The sequence below is a fragment of the Cheilinus undulatus genome, linkage group 1 (genome assembly GCF_018320785.1).
Source record: "Cheilinus undulatus linkage group 1, ASM1832078v1, whole genome shotgun sequence".
Taxonomy (NCBI): Eukaryota; Metazoa; Chordata; class Actinopteri; order Labriformes; family Labridae; genus Cheilinus; species Cheilinus undulatus.
Window position 1 is genome coordinate 18,165,157 of NC_054865.1, and position 16,979 is coordinate 18,182,135.

The following is a 16,979-nucleotide window of genomic DNA, read 5'->3' on the forward strand; positions in this document are numbered from 1 at the left end:
AAAAGTCAAAATACAGATCTATTTGACAGTTTCCACCCAGCTCCAAGTCATCCAGAACTTTTACACGATAGCTAGTAGGTACAGAGGATGAAGAAGATATCCACACCTCTGTAGGCTTTGTAGATGTATTTCAGACACAGACAGAGCGAGCCTCTCACCTTTCTTACAGCTAACCACATTTGCATTTTTTCTATCAGTATATGACTGTAATATAAGTTTATGGAAGAAAAACAATCACCCCTCGCTACCTGTGGCTGAAATCGTATGAATGGTATCTGATAAAGGCTCTGCTGCTAAACAGAGAGGGAACATTTGCTGTTGCATGTTTCCTTGGATGCACTGATGTAGACTAGACTCTCATGTTAAATTTATCATTAAAATATATGCTGTCTGAACTCCAAGTACATTAAAAGCTGTCTGAACTTAAAATCAAAGTAGGCCAGCAGCTCTTTTTCTATCCTTCCCCTTCTTTTTCTCTCATATTATGAGGCAGCTTTTAGTCAACAAAACTTTGTCACAACCTCTACATTTATTAAAATACACTGAAACAACACTAAGGTAAAATCACAGATTTAATTTCATAAAATCTCAGTCTTACAAATATATATACATACTAAATGGTGCATTAATATGAAAAGTATGAAGGGCTAAAATAACTATCCAAGTCCCACTGTGTGTAAATGTACTGAAAGGAAATGTTATGCAGGTGAAGGAGGACAAAAGACTGGCTCATGATTATGACAGGCTGCAGAAAATGTTCTTATTGATACTTTAACTGATCAGAATACAGGGAAAGAAATAAAAAGAAACATTTGAGACTCAAAATGCTTTCTGTTTAAATTTCAACATATTTATGTCATTTTTTCCCTTATCTAAAGGTAATCAAGGCCCATAATTTTGAGAAATAAAAACATCTGCAACATAAAGATGGCACTTCACAGTGTAATGCAGATGTTTGCTCTTTTTGTTAACAAAGTTGTTTTTCTTTAAAATGGAGAAAATGTTCAGCTTGTGGCAGATTTGCCTAAAGATTCAATGTTGTATCTTTTGTATCTTGTTTTTAAAAAAACTGGTAATTTACAATCCTAAAAAATTCTGCCTAGGGACACCAAGATTCATTTTAACTGAACCAAAAAGAAAAGATAAAAAACAACAAAAAAAAAAAAAAAAAAAAAACTTCACACAATGTTTAATATAGTATATAACATAACAATCAATTAAAAAGTACAAGAAATTTTGAAAAAATGAGGAAACATAAGTATTTAATGTGCCACAACAACATTTCATGACAAAAATCTTTTCTTTGCATTTCCAGAAATGTGTTTCTGAATTGTTCAGTGTTATATTGTGTTTAAAATGATATTTTGAAATTTAGAATTTTTGAAATTCTTTTGCATTTTATGGAATAAATCAGTGTCTTATTGAAAAGCTTCTGTAAAGAATAAAACAGTTCTTTTTTCAGTGAAATGATTTTTTTTCAAGCTGACCTTTAGGGCCACTGTAGTAAATCAGTAAACAAAACAAAACAACAAAAACTCCTGTAAGAAGCTGCCCTGATGACAGAGGTCAGTTTAACTTGTTGCTGTTCTTTGTCCTTGTCCTGTATTTTTTATTTTCAAGTATCTATTTACCATTTTTATTTTTTGTCATAATTATCATTATTATAATTCAGTGTTTTTTTTTACTCAATCATATTTTACTCTATTAAGTGGCTAAAAAACTGACCCATTGACCAATCAGTAATGAAAAGTATTGAGATTTAAAATGTAGTAATGACTGGTCTTCACTCTGATGGTGTTGTTTGTTTGTTTTGGTCATATACTGTAGAGGTTTGGTATTAACCTTGTGTTTTTTACCAGCACACATTAGAAAACATTTGGAAAGAAAAACTAAAGTTTCAATGTCTTTGTGTTTAGCAAGTATTGGACTGATGTAGACTGCTGGGTGAACCACCACAGGCGAAATGTGTTGCTCACTCATAATAGAGTTTAAGTAAAGTAAATTTCAGTGTGTGGTGAATTATTTCTTTGTTTACTTTGAACCTGCTACTGACCAGCACCTGACGACCTGGACTGTGCACATGGATCTTGGTTTTTGATTTTGAGAAACTTAGTGTCTGATGAAAAGTATTATAAATCCTGTTTGGTTAAAATACCTGAATCTGAACAAGCTGTGCAGCAGTTTAAAGTGCTGGCACACATTTTGACACAAGCACAGCTGAAATTGAATTCCTAAAAAAGCTCTTGTGAAGGTGCGATGTATGATATACTATCTAGTGACCTTGAAAAACTTTAAAGCTCAGCATCCTGGACTGGGTTTCCGTGATAACAAATAGCTTGCATGCTGACTTACACTATAATATGGTCTGAATTGTGTTGGTGTTACCAAACAATAAAAGACATAGACTTACAAAAAACACCCCATGAAAGTCAAAGAGGAAAGATGATAACTCTTCATTAATGACAAAAAATATCTCCAAGTTTTTCCTCTGTTGTCTATTTGGCTTGAATCATCTTATATAAGGTTTCTCTCCCGCACTGTGTGCCCTTTTCCATCTCTGCTCCCCTCTGTGTTGTTTACAACTTGGTGGTTTTAAGTGAAAACATGAAATGGCAGAGATCAACATCATCAATGCTGAGCTACAAATTTACAAAGAGATGCTCGCATAAGAAACAGCACAAACCAATCTGGGTACTCTCCATGCATACAGCACATGTTGATATATCACAGGCATGATTTATGGTGTTTGCTTATTCAGGGTTACTTTATATATATTTTTGACAAAAACTGGCATGTCTGTGTTCAAATCTTTTCAACCTGGAGACATGATCCCAATTTGAAAAAAAAAAAAAAAAAAAAATCAGTGTGAGAACTTATGCAGAAAACCTTTTTTTTAAATTCCCGAAGCATTGTTAAGAAGAAAAGGAGAAGATCTAACCCCTCAGAAGAAAATGAGGTGCAAGCACTGCCTTCACATTGTGTTTGAGGATGGGAACAAATTTAACAGCACCATACAAAGTACCTCTAGTAAGTTGGGATGCAGCTATTGCAACTATTGCAATGAATTCAACAGATTCCTATGAATTCTGCACAGCTTTGAATAATTTGTCTAGCACCTGATGACCACTGAAACTTTAAGGGATACATGATATTGGATATTCTCCAATATCAGAAAAGCAGACATTTATAAATTCATTTATTTGACCTAGATCGATATCAATATATACAGTAAAAGTAGTTCAGACTTAAGGCGCTCATCCTAAAAACTGATTTTAAAGCGTACGGACTGATCATTAACAAAAAAAACAAACAAACAAAACAAAACAAAACAAAAAAAATACACAAGCTTATGTGGGTCTGCTGATCCTGCCTTAAACTTCAACACAATTTTTGTACAAATGGCCAATATCTACAGCCTCTATGTTGATGTAAATATTGGCAAAAATGTGCAAATTGGCAGATATCTATAATTACATTTTTGGACTAATATTTGCGAGTACATATGCCGTGCTGACGGTATTATGCATCTCAATACTTTTTCCATAAATCTGACTAATGTGTCTTAAATTTTCCAATGTTTCGTGCACTTAGGATGCACCCACACTAGACCAGCCCATCTGACCCCCTCCCTGTCCCCTATTTGGCCCCCACTGATATTGCTCAACGCATCCTGGCCTTGGCACGGATACGTCACACACCGACGTCCTCACACGGAGCATCCATTGTTTGTGAATTTATATGTGTTGATGACTCAGTAAAGATAAGTTTTGTTTTATAGGCTGTCCAATAGCAACAGGTTTATATGATATCTTATCAGACAGGGGTTATTTCACCTGACCTGGGATCAGTGGGCTACGTTAACTACACAGAGCCAAGTGAGGACAGAGAGAGACAGTGGTTCATAGCGGAGAGTTATCCCTCACAGCATAAAATCTGGAGCCTGATCAGAGTTCCAAGCACTTCTCCTGCTAAATGAAACCCTGACTTTTGAACTTGTATGAGCTCCTACATTTGTTCTTCTGCATGTCCGTGTACTATCTGAATCCTTCTGGCATTCCTTCATGCGCCATGAACTGCGCCATCTCTCTGTGTAATTTTGGATGACTTTTAGTGCTGCACCAAACAAGCTCTCATGTCACGGGATAGCCTGTGTCCAGAGCAGAATTAAATGTAGTTTTTTTATCACAATGAGAGCAATTTTAACCATCTGATGAAAGCTGGAGATGAAAACACCACAGGATTGATTAAAGATGTTCCATTCAGACGTCAGCGATCAAGACCACAATTTCACTTCTTGATGACATTGAAACAGAATCATAGGTAAATTAATTCAGTGGAATAAATAATAATAGTACTTCTTCAGCTCTGATAAATCTTTGTAACTTGTAGAAATACAATGAGAAAAAAATTATAGTTGTCCCTCCATCTCTCTAGAAAAAATCCTACTGTCTCTTTCTTTAGGACAGTGTGTCTGTCGAGCATGCAGCCTCTGCCTGATGTGCTCAGTGCGCTCTGAAGCGGGTCCTTTTAACGTTGTTACTTCATTGTTACTAAGTCACATCCTTGCGCTCCTTCATTTGCATTTGTGCCACGCCTAAGCCCACCTCGGGGCCGTGAAGCGTGCTGCACCCAAGCACAGAACGAATGCACTGACACTGGTCAAACATACTGGACTTTAGGCTCAAACGTGCCCAAGCACGGAACGGATGGCCTAGTGTGAGTGCACCCTTAGAGCCACACTAACTTTGTGAAAACAAAGGTTATCTGATAGATAAGATATTTTTTTGTTAAAAATGTTCTTGCTCCTGCTATGTCATTGACGTAAAAAAGCCTAAAACGTTATAATATTCTCTCAATTTCATAGGAAAGCTGGAGTAAAATAATACATTTTAGGATGCAAAAATATTAACACAAGTCTTAAAAATCTTGGAGGGACTGCATAAGCACCACAGCTGAACAAGCAGTCATAAAATGACAACACATGTGCTCAGATGCACTCAGGTATTACACATTGTGGGACAGAAAGCCACCACAAAATCTCAGACAATCCTAATTACATTTGGACCCAGTCTTGATTACGGAAACTGGGATGATTCATTATCCCTCCTGCCTTTCCTGCAAACTAGGACCTACATTTACACAGAATAGCCAGGAAGAAAGCCACCTGCACTGCTCCAAACTCAATAATATATGTGCTGCAGGCAAGTGAAATAAATGTTAAAACATAAAAATAGAATAGTAGCTGTACCCACAGTCAGTGCCATCTTTATTTTAGGATTATTTTTTAATGTTGCAGAGGAAGGCATCTGCACCAGATGTAGTTGTCATATATGGGTATGGTAAATCTGGAAATGAAAGTCACCCTTAAAGGAGTCCATATATTAAAATGAAAGTAAGGAAATAGACAAATTAAAGCCCCTCAAACATGAGCCTTTCTGGGTTTTCAGACTGTTGAGCCTAAAGTGTGTGCACTCACCTGAGCAGACACACACAAACACTAATACATGTTCAAACACAGCAACACTCTCACACATACTACGGAAAGGGGACATGCTCATTGATCTAGAAGTGATTCTAAGCCAAAACAACTACAAAGGCCTGAAAAGCACAGCCATACCCTGACAGGTGTACATGTGTGTAAGTGTATGATGGTAATATGCATGTATACACCTTTATCTGCCGTAGTCTGCTTGTAGGACACTAACAAACTTGCTCATGCAAGGACATATCTGAGTCTACATGATTTTATTTAAGTCATTGTAGGTGTGTGTTCTGTGTGTGTGTGCCTCTGTGAGTGTCCGTGTTTGTGTGTGTATGCTTTCAGGCAATACCAGTTCAGGTCACTGATTCTTGTTATTTGATGTTGAAGCTACAAAAATTGTGCGAGTTTGTATCTGTGGTGTGTGCTCTCTTGTTAGAGAGAAACCCAGTGTTCACTCACTAGTTTTTAAACCCAAGCCAAAATTATCTTCTTCAGCAATCAATGCATTTGTCTGTCTGTTGTCCCATTCATTTATCCATCCATCCACCCAACAAATTCTAATTTTAACTTACTCTTGTATTCGAGGTGAAATCCTGCTGCCACCACACTGATGTCACTCTGAAAATGCAGAAGAAGCTGATTGGATGTTGAGTTAAGGAGGGCGGGAGCAGTGGTTCCTGTAGAAGACAGACAGAAAGCCCTTTTTACATAACTAGTTCATGTCAGGATATTTACAGTCCTGCAACAACTGGCTTTCAATGTAAATGTCACAGCAGTGTAATGATGGGACCAAGTAGTCCTGTGGCTGTGTCAGCATTAAAAGGGTGAGAAAGTTTCACTGAAAAGCAGCAAAGAGGCAGAGCAGAACAACAGTATGTGAGAGAGGGGGTGTATTAGTACATGAATATCTTTTCTGCACATTGTTGGGAATCTTCAGCAGATTTTTTCAGCCTTCCTCAGATCTGCGCCGTGCACTAATCCTGTCTCTGAGCTCTGCAGGTAGTTCCTCTGACCTCATGGCTTGGTTTTTGCTCTGATTTGCATTGTCAGTCGTGAGGGATTTTATAGAGAGGTGTGTGCCTTTCCAGATCATGTCTGAACAATTTAATTTACCACAAGTGGACTCCAATCAAGGTGTAGAAACATCTAAAAAAAAGACTGAGAGAAATGGGAGGAACCTCAGCTCAATTTCAAAGTGTTTTTGCAAAGGATCTGAATACTTAAGTCAATTTGATATTTCAATTTTTTATTTTTCATAAATCTGCATTGCAAAAAAAAATAAATTCTGTTTTCACTTTGTCATGATAGGGTACTGAGTACAGGTTAATGAGAATATTTTCTTTTGTTTCAACTGTAGCATCAGGCTGAAACAGAATAAAATTGAAAAAAGTGAAGGGTGTCTGAATACTTTCCAATTGCACTGTAATTCAGACATAATATGAGTGAAACTACACAAAGCAGCCAAACTTAGAGGTGTTGGTGGTTGGAGAAGAATAGTGCAATGCTTTTGTAAAACGAGCCTTGAGACCAAGTAGACAGTGGACAAAATGAACATGACATGCATTGCTATTTGCTGCTGTTATCAGTTTGTCTTTATTTATCATGGTGTTATGATTCAATATATTATTTCTTTGTTTGTCTGTATTTTTTATTTATTTATTTATTTTTTAAGATTTCTTTTGGGCATTTTTGTGCCTTTATTTGACAGGGGAGGACAGTGGATAGAGTTGGAAACAGGGACGAGATTGGGGAGAGACAGGGCCTCAGGCCGGATATGAACCCGGGACGTCCGCGTACATGGGGTGCGCCTTAAACCACTAGGCCACCAGCGCCCCGTTTGTCTGTATTTTAACCATTTATCTTGTCTCAGTTCAGTCAAGATATTAAGCATCTTACAATATCAAAACAACATCACAGTTGGAACTAAGCACTACAAAGTCACGTAAAAGCTTAATGTACCAATGTGGGCTATATTTCATTTGATTTCAAGACTTTGCTGTGGGCTGGTTAAGAATGGACCATTGGCAAGTGGCATAAAAGAATACTTGGTAATTATAGTTTGGGACTATTTTGTACTATTTTGGGAGTATGTGTAGACGCAAGCTCGATTTTAGTGTAATATTGATTTGCTGCCGTTGTTCTGCTTCCTTCCTCATTCAGCTTCGTTTCTATGTGGTTACTGTCTCTCTAAATGTGACAGTCCACAGCAATATTCCACCAATATTACAATTTTGCAGATGCAATGACAAAGTACAAAAGCAAAATGGGGCTGAGATTTGTTGCGACACCATAGCTAGATTACAATGTAAAAAGGGCTAAATTAACCCTGTGAGGTTCACTGGCTATTTTGTTCATTTTTTTTTGACAAAATAAACCACTCAGAAAATGTATACCTTGCTCGTGTTTGGTATAATCTTTTTTGGCACTATTTCAACTTTATAAAATGAAAACTACATTTTTTAAAGTTTAATTTATTGGATTAGATATAGGGCCTCCAAAAAACACAACAAAAAATGGATTTTTGAAAATCGTTATTTGAAACAATATATTGACATTTTTTTTAAAGAACTTACAATATGCTGAAGTGATGAAAAAATACCAGTGTCAGTCCTGTACAGCATGGTCCACTGTCCCCTATTTGTAACATCAATTTTTTTTATAGCAAATTAAATGATCATATTTCCTGTTTTACTCAGCCTGTTGACATCAAACAAAAACGGAAAGAAAGCTTAAAGATCATGTTTTCCACACAGAGTGATTGCAATACAAAATGTGGCTTTGTTTGCATGCTGTCATATGACCAAAGTGGCACATGATGAAATCACGCCATTGTGATCGAGCTACCAGCATAAACACATTATAAGAAGTGAATGAATTTTCTTCTGCAGTCCAAAGTCTTTGGCCCCACAAACCAATTCTGACATTTGTTTGTTGCTGTTAAATGTGGAAAAGATAAAAATACCTGCCTCTACAACTCAAATGGCAAAAAAATAATGCAATCCACTATTTAGCATATTGTAAAAGGTGCAATTCAAAAGAAATAATCACATGTTTTTTTAGCAAGCACGAGTCTGACTTCAAGTCTTGAATTCCTGACCATCTGGGAAATTATGTATAGAGAAAGGTAGGGACCCCGATCCCCCCTACGGACTGCTAGCATTTGAGTGTCCTCATGTGAACAACCCTCCTCTGCCCCAGTAAGGCTGCTCAGTGGCCAGCCACCAGATCACTGTGGTTAGAGTGGGCAGCTCCCCAGTGTGCCTTCTTGAGAAGGGCACAGTAGTGTGTGTGCGTGTTGCCCTATGGGCGGCATGTTTTATGTGTGATAGGTGTGTGACAGGTATGTGCTCGGGGCAGGTCACAGGGGAAACTCCTCTGGGAAATTGTAAAAGGTTAGATCATTCTTTATCCCACCTTGTCGTTTTCCTCCCCCTCTTTTCCTCCCTCTTTTTTCTTCCATCCTTCACTCAAACTCTCTGTGAAAGTCCCCCCCTCCTCCCTGCCTTCCGCTTTTCTCGTCTACGTCTCCCAAACTGCCTGGAAATCTGAAGAATTTTGAGTCTTATAAAAATTTATTTAAGATATATATCATACTTTTTGGTATTACAACTCATCCATCACAGATCTCCAGTGTGCACTGCATGTGTGTGTATCCGTAGTTTAAACCTGTCTTATCTAATTCCTCATAAATCTTCAGGGTGTGTGTGTATGTGTCTGTCACTCTTAATGTGGGTGTATGTGTGCATCTATAGTTTAGGAGCTGTCATATCTCATCCATCATAGATCTCGGGAGTGCTTGTGTGCGTGGGTGACTGCACACAACTTTGTGTGTTTGTGTGTGCGTGTGAACGTATTGTCATACCAGAAAATGACCCTAATTTAGGAGCTGTCATGTCTCCTCCGTCGTAGATCTCCAGAGAGTCCCAGTTGTGCTCAGTCGCGAACGTCATCACTTGGATCTAAATAGCAAACAATAAAAAATAAACGCATTCTATAGTTTATTTGCATCTTGCAGAGTTGTTGACATTTATCTGTATCATTTTTAAGTTTACCTGAATCCCGGCTCCTTCACTGACATGTATCCTCCACAGACAGTTGAGACTGTTTGGGTAAGGTTCAGGATAGCCAGGAGACAGGATTGTACCACGACGTTCAGTTAAATTGCCACTGCAGGGAACTGGAATGAAGACATAAAACATATAATTCTTGGCAATGTTTATCAGCTAAATAGCTAACAGACAGGACAGGTTGCCTGAACATGCTGTGCATACTCAAGGACAATATGGTGCTCAAATTAACACTACAGGGGGGCAGAGGGATAAATCATGGCAACAGACATTATTCAGGGCATAAACTGAGGTGACAGTTTATGCTGTTTGCAAAAGGCTTGCTCATAGCAGAGATTTAACTCAAGCGTGCATTTAGTGTAGCAGAAACACGAGCTGTACATCAGGTGTAATCAGCTACATTTGTAGAAGGAGCAGCTGTTTTATTGAGAAACACTGCTGGGGCCAAATTTTCAAACAAACAAACATGGAATAACTATTTAGGTAAATGAACATATTATTGCTTCTTTTAAAAAAATGTTGGCCTTACTGTGAGTTCATGCTCCAGCACCTACACTGCAACCAGCCACAAGAGGGGGATGGAGATATTTCGGTTACATATTTTAGGGCTGCCGTGATGCTAACTGCGCCATGACTAATGAAAAACAGGTGTTTTATGTTAATCTTGCATCATATTAGCTAATGAAGGCTGACAGGTGGATTTCTGTTAAACAGTTCAAAAATCGACTTTCATAATAAAATTGTTTAAACCCTTAATACCACACTGTAAAATAAAATTAGTTGAGCTTACTTAAAAAAATATGGAAACAAAACATGTTTATTTTTTAGTGTGCAGTACTTGTTCTTAATGAACCATTTAAGTATCACTACTAGTTTAAAATCAATTATTTTAAGTGCTCAGAACTGAAATTCAAATATTAATTTAAGTTTGCAGGACTTAGGCTAAATCGTCTACTATGAGTGTGCGATACTTAATATTTTTAGTGAACTGTAAACATCAATAAGTTCATAGAACACAAAATATCATACGTAACTGCCTACCTTAAATGTCAAATAGTGCCCACTTAATTTTTTTTTAGTTATCATTTCACTGAAGGCCAACTAACTTGTGCAACCATTTGCATGAATGGCTGTTAGTGACCCACTGAACCAATAGTTGATATTTCATTAATGTCAGTATGCCATCCAACATTCATTGGCATTAAAAACAATAACATCGCCCCCCCATTGGCGGGAGCTCTGTAACTGAGACAGCAACTTCACTTGTGGTGTAATTTATTTAACCTTTATTTACCCTTTATTCAACCAGGAGAAAACCTCGTTGAGATGAAAAATCTCTTTTTCAAGAATGTCCTGAGCAAGTCGGCAGCAACGAACAGAGTGCATAAAGGTTTAGTGCACAAGACATTCTGGGAAAACTTTGCAGATTACAAAGAAACTTAAATTATTTGAGTACTGTTCACTTAAAACTAAAATGAGTTCTATCAATTCATACAAATAAATTTGAAATGGTTGTTTTGGATTTTTAAGTAAACACAACTTTATTTTTTTAAAACAAGTGAACTAAAGTAAATTGAGCCCTTTAGCTGTTGTGGCCAAGAAATACAAGTCAATTGTTTATAATAAGTTTTTAGAACAGGTCATAAAAAACAAGCTAATTCAACTAAATGTTTCTGAATGAATTTGATGTTACTGTTTACAGTGCAGAATTTATTTTTTCTCTGCATATTTCTTAATCTAATATTCTACAAGGGGCCGGATGGGAAGCCACGGGGTGTCAGATGTGGCCCTTGGGCCCCCAGATGATGATCACTACTGTATATAATTAATATGAATAGAGAAACAGCTGCCTGGGAGTAAAGCCAAGATATTTAGAGCGCCTCCTGCTGATTGACTACTGCAAAAGCCATAACACCACACCTCCTTCATGTCAACAAATAGCACATGGATAAAACCATAATGTTAAAAGAAGATGTCCAATTTTTTGTGAAAAGTTTTGTTTTAATTAGTTATTTGATGCAAACAAAGAGTGGATGTATCATTATGTTTGACAGCTCTGGGGACAAGTGCAACACACTGCATTGTTCTTTCCCAGATTAGGGCAAGAATGGTTAGAGAGATACAACAACAATTACAAAACAGTCAGTAAACTTCCATAAAGAGTCCACTCAAACCTGACACAAGAACTTGTAATGACCTGGGGGGTCTTTGAAGTTTTATCAGGAAGTTAAAAGAGTACTTTGGTCACTTTTGTACAATTAAAAGTGATGAAGTTGCTTAGTCAATACTGATACCCCGTCAGTGGTTAGAAATGATGTCAGAATCCTGACTGTGGCAGTGGTTGATTCAAAGAAAGGATTGATTCCTCACACCGGAGTTGCTTTTGTTAGTTCTTTTCATCATAACACATTCAAAGTCTGTCTTACCAATGCAGGTTGGTGTTGATGCATTCCACTGAGCGAGAGCACCAGGCACAGCCTGGCATCTAATGGCACTGGATCCTTTCAGCAAATAACCTGGGCTGCACTCAAAGCGAACAACAGAGCCAGCCGAGAACTCTGAACCGATCCGTCTGCCATACCGTGGCTCCGGCACTGAGCTGCACTGACTGTCACTGGTGCGAGGCACAGCTACAGCAATAAAAGAGAAAAACATGAAACAGGAAGAATAAGAAGAGAAATATAATACATACACGTAGGGTTGTTCCTGGAACTTGAATGTAATGCAGCTTTGCATTGTGCTTAGGCTTATGTGTGTGAAATACCTTGGTAGACGAAATGAAAGCCTCGTGCTGACTGGCCACTCTTAGCATTGAAGCGCAGCATAATCTGATTGGAAGTCGCCAATGGCAATGTCTCTCCTGTGACACACAGATACACATGTACATTTACACACATATAAATGATTAAGAATTCAAAATACATGTTCATGCAAAACTTTTTTCCTCTGCAGAAAACACACAACCTTTTTGTTCCTTTGGACCAGAGACTGAAACTCTGACCATAACAGACATGGAGCTCTGTACACACACACACACACACCCCCCCATACCAACATGCACGCACACACATCTCCACAGCCTGTCTGCTCCACTGACACTCATAACCATACATTTAACTGTGCTAGTTTACATTCATATCTCAGCACTTAGCGGGGTTTCTCATTCATTTTCGCCTCAGGCTACGATGCGGTCCTCACAATAACGAGAATGCACAAACAAACACACATACACGACTTTACAGCCACACACAGATTTATATGCACAGGCTACACAAGCAAACCCAGTAACAGTGATAAATGAGAATAACATGGTCTGGTGTGGCTGACATTTAGAACCATCATTAGCTGCGTCGGGATGTGTGTGCGAATGCGTAAAGTTTGCAATGTGAGTTTGTGTGCTAATATGTTTGTGTGTCAGGATAATCAGTCAGATAGCTGGAACAATGTGCTACAAAGCTGTCTGCCAGTGTGTGTATTAGTGCAGCATGGTAATGATGCGGCTAACATTATTGTGTAAAGCCTAGTGTGTTTTATTTTGTGCTACCAGTTTAAGAGTAATCAGCTTAAATAATAAACCATAATTTTTACCTCAAATAAACACATCTCTTGTCTTTGAGATAAGATCATATTGCTCTTTTGGGGGAAAAATATATATGATGTTTGGTTATATTTAGATAAGAATATCATAACCTCCTAGATAAGGAGGCCTATCTAGGCATCATTTTGCCTAGATAGGCAAAATGATGAACAAATCAAAGAAAAGTTAAAAAAAGGAGAAAAGCGCAGTTAAAATCTTCCTGCAGAAACAGAAAGGAATACCCCAGAGAACTACCATATCTGTCTCAAGATGTATTTGTTCTGTTTTGATCAATGCTTTCATTTAAAAACCATGCTATTCTTAATTGCATAGGCAACCAACTGAATAAACACTACAGAGGAAATATTTAAAAAGCCCTGACTTCTATAGAAAAGAAACTAAATGCTTATTCCTGTGGGATTGCCCTGCAGCATCCCCCCCGGTCATTACACTCAACAGAAGAACATGAAACTCTGAGGCAATGCAGGCACATTTGTCTTATAACTGAGTTAATCAATATTTCTTCATATTTCTCTCTGCTTACTAAGTCATCTGCACTGATTTTGCCTCATGTTACCATCTCCATCCATGCAGGGTGTGCAGTGACTTAAAGTTGCCAAGCTGGGATGGCTCAAAGTTGGAGAAGAAGGGAAACCCAGGGAGGATTGTGTTAAGGAGTATCAGCTCTACTTTATATTGTACAGCCCCAGTGAGACACTTTCCACTGCTGATTTCCTCTTGTAAAGATAACCCATAATGGATTTTCACCAAATACATCACTGTCAAATAAATTGTGATAACGACTAGTGGTGCCGTGTTCTACAGCCCCCAAGAGCTGCTTCCTTACGGATGATTTCATTATTTTATCTTCTTCAAAGATGTGCTCAGGAGCACAGAAAAAGGAAAACTGGGGTAAACTTTTAAAACATCGGAACTTAATCTCATGCTGAGGCAAAATTTGTGAAGCATCAAACAAGTTTTTTTATGAAGAAGTGCTGTTTTTAACTTTATTACCTGTCTAATGTAGACTCACCTGAATGCGACCCAGCCAGGGAGCTGAGCAACCGAGCGTTCTCATTGGCTCCATCGAACAGCTCCACTGAGTCGTTCATTGCTGTCTGGAAAACAGCAAACTGACCAAACACCACTGAGGAAAAGGAAAGGAAGTAGAAACATGAATTATGGAGATTATCCATTAAGTTGAATTAAACATGTGCTATAAGGACAACTTGTGTGCTTATGTCTGTACTCACCAAACTGTGGGGACACGGTGATGTAGTAGGAGCAGGTCTGCCTTGTGGTGTAGTTCAAAGGATAGTTCGGGGACAAGACGACTCCTTCAGATCCTCCATACTGTCCTCCGCATGGAGCTATAGAAAAGAAAATTTCATTACTCTCTTTTTAATTAAAAAAAGTCCTCAAACAAAAATCCCACCTCCACAGACTACTTAAGGGCACATAAGCAGAAAAAATACAATATTAAGTTTCAGATGTGCACAGACAACCATAGTGTGCACCAGAAACTATCCTTTGAGCACGAGAAAGTTCCCCTGTGCTCACGTTAAAATATTGCCTGTGCACTCCAAAGTTTCTTGCAATCATTAGGAAGTATTGCGTGTGCACCACAGACTCTGCCATTCTGTCTCACAGGATGAGCTCAATGGCCTTTTGCCTTCTCTGTGAGCTGCAGATATCTAAAGTTTCATTCGCACATGGAGCACTTTCTCATGAGAATGAAAACTTTCTCTTGTGAGCATGGGTTACTTTCTGGTGCACCAGAATCTTTTAGTTTCTGTCCCTGTAGTGGCTTCATACATTTTACATATTCCGCACACAAGCAGATTTATACAGCATATTATATACACTGCTTCTGTCTTTTATACAATGTATAATTCCCCAAGACAGAGTACAGGAGATAGTAGAGACTTTTGTCTATCAAACAGACCCACCAGTCTGAAAAGACCTTACTAAAAAACATGTGCCTTAAAATCAGCAAAGTGCAGTCCTCTTCTTTATACATACACATTTGCAGAAGGCTTGTGCTCTTAATAATGTTCCCACAGCTTTCAATGGCCATGTGTGGGACATTATTCACCTTTAAAGAGCAGGTGCAGCTTTGTGCAGATGTTTTTAAAAGAGGGTTGCAATAGGAAAGGAGTGTTTTTAATAACCTTTCAATGTATTCTACAGAAACCTCAGCAGACAAAGCAGAAACATTCTTTCAAGACGTGCAGGGGAGCTGCAGTGATTACTTTCAACATAAAAATGGAGAGTAAAAATCAGCTTTTAGCTAAATAAAGAGGTTGCAGTAAATGAACAGTATTTGAAAATATAATAATAGCAAACAAAGAGGGCACTCTGAGTTACAGCCCTATATTTATTGAGTTTGAACTCAAACCTGGCGCCAACTGAGTCACTGGAGCACTTTGGTGATTACAATTTTTTTTGACTATTTTAAATGTACATTCATCTGCAGGTGCCTGGAAATGTTAAGAGCCATCTGTTCAACGACTAAAGAGATTTACAAATACTGAAAAGGCAAGATAGCGCGTGTAGACTGTATCCAATTTTAATTAATATCCTTTTAATACTAAAATCTTAATGGGGCATTAATATTCAACCTATTACAGGAAACGACATGGTATTTGTTAGAAATTCTGTGTCACATGGCTTTTGAACAGCTTTACAGACTCAGTAAAGTATTTTGCTATTGTTTAATGACATGTCTATCATGGGTTTAAGCAATTTTATTTCAAAGCTGGGATATTTCTTGGAAATAAGAATAAAAACATTGTTGTGTTGAAGCACAAAGATCCTGCACATGCATGACCTTGGCGTTTTGTAAGCTTTCTGGGCTTAAAGACTTTCAGGACTGATCAGCACTGTTTTGCATTGCTCCTCACAGTGAACATGTAAAAAACAGTTTAGTTCACTCCTGTTTGTGATCAGGCTTTTGCCCATGTCAATAGCATGCTCATTTCACAGAATACAAACACAATATTTGGAAAAGCTAATCACATGAAATGTGCTTAGATATCAAGAGTTAACTCATACATGATAATTGATGACTGATAAATTTAAATGTGTTCGAGAAGATTTGGGATATTATTGATGTGTAAAGTGAAAATAGATCTGTATTTAGGTTTGTTGTATGAGAGGTCACTGTGTTATGAACCCCCAGGTCAAATTTCAGTCAAATAAAACATCTCAAAGTTTTTAAAATTAAGCTTCAAAATCTTTAAAGACTTAAAACTGTAATTGTACACTGCCATGAATGTGAGTTTGAATGCTTTTCCACAAATTTCACCAAACTGATTGTCAACCTTTCTATTGACCCTGATTATTATAAATGGAAAGAAGAAATGTTTGTACAGATACAGCCCAGTATCACTTTTTTTAACACAAGTATGCTGATGCTGAAATGAACCAGTGACTATACAGTTTAAGTATAGGTATTGAAATTATATTTATAGGAAATCCTAGATGTAATCCTTCAGTCTAAGGGCTGAAACTTGTTAAAATGGCTCATAAATTTAATATAAGTCAATTAAAGTCTTCCATTATGGTGCCATTACATAAATACTCTATTAAATCTACAATATCTAGCCAGTTACATTAGCAACATGGCTTCGTATGTTTTTGTGGTGATTGTATGACAAAAATGAGAAAATATAGAAAAGGCCAGTAGTACATCTTATTGTAGTATGCAAATCAAGCTTCCTATGAGCATTTTTAGAATAGAACAAAGGGAAAAGGACTTGATTTGACATAATAAAGCAGCTGAAAATGAAAGGTCTTATGTTTTTAAGTTTAATGACCTAGAGTAGCCATACTACAGTCCTGAAGTACATTT

General features: G+C 37.6%; 1 protein-coding gene across 1 annotated transcript in view; it reads right to left on the minus strand.

Moving 5' to 3' along the window:
* The window catches only part of LOC121512451 (CUB and sushi domain-containing protein 1-like), an 821,118-nt gene that overhangs the window by 125,662 nt on the left and 678,477 nt on the right, over positions 1-16,979 (minus strand). The window contains exons 33-39 of the mRNA XM_041791732.1: positions 14,380-14,496; positions 14,160-14,273; positions 12,314-12,409; positions 11,976-12,179; positions 9,535-9,659; positions 9,345-9,441; positions 6,055-6,159 (exon numbers count right to left, since the gene is read on the minus strand). Coding sequence (XP_041647666.1) covers positions 6,055-6,159; positions 9,345-9,441; positions 9,535-9,659; positions 11,976-12,179; positions 12,314-12,409; positions 14,160-14,273; positions 14,380-14,496 — 858 coding nt within the window. The remainder of the gene's footprint in view (positions 1-6,054; positions 6,160-9,344; positions 9,442-9,534; positions 9,660-11,975; positions 12,180-12,313; positions 12,410-14,159; positions 14,274-14,379; positions 14,497-16,979) is intronic.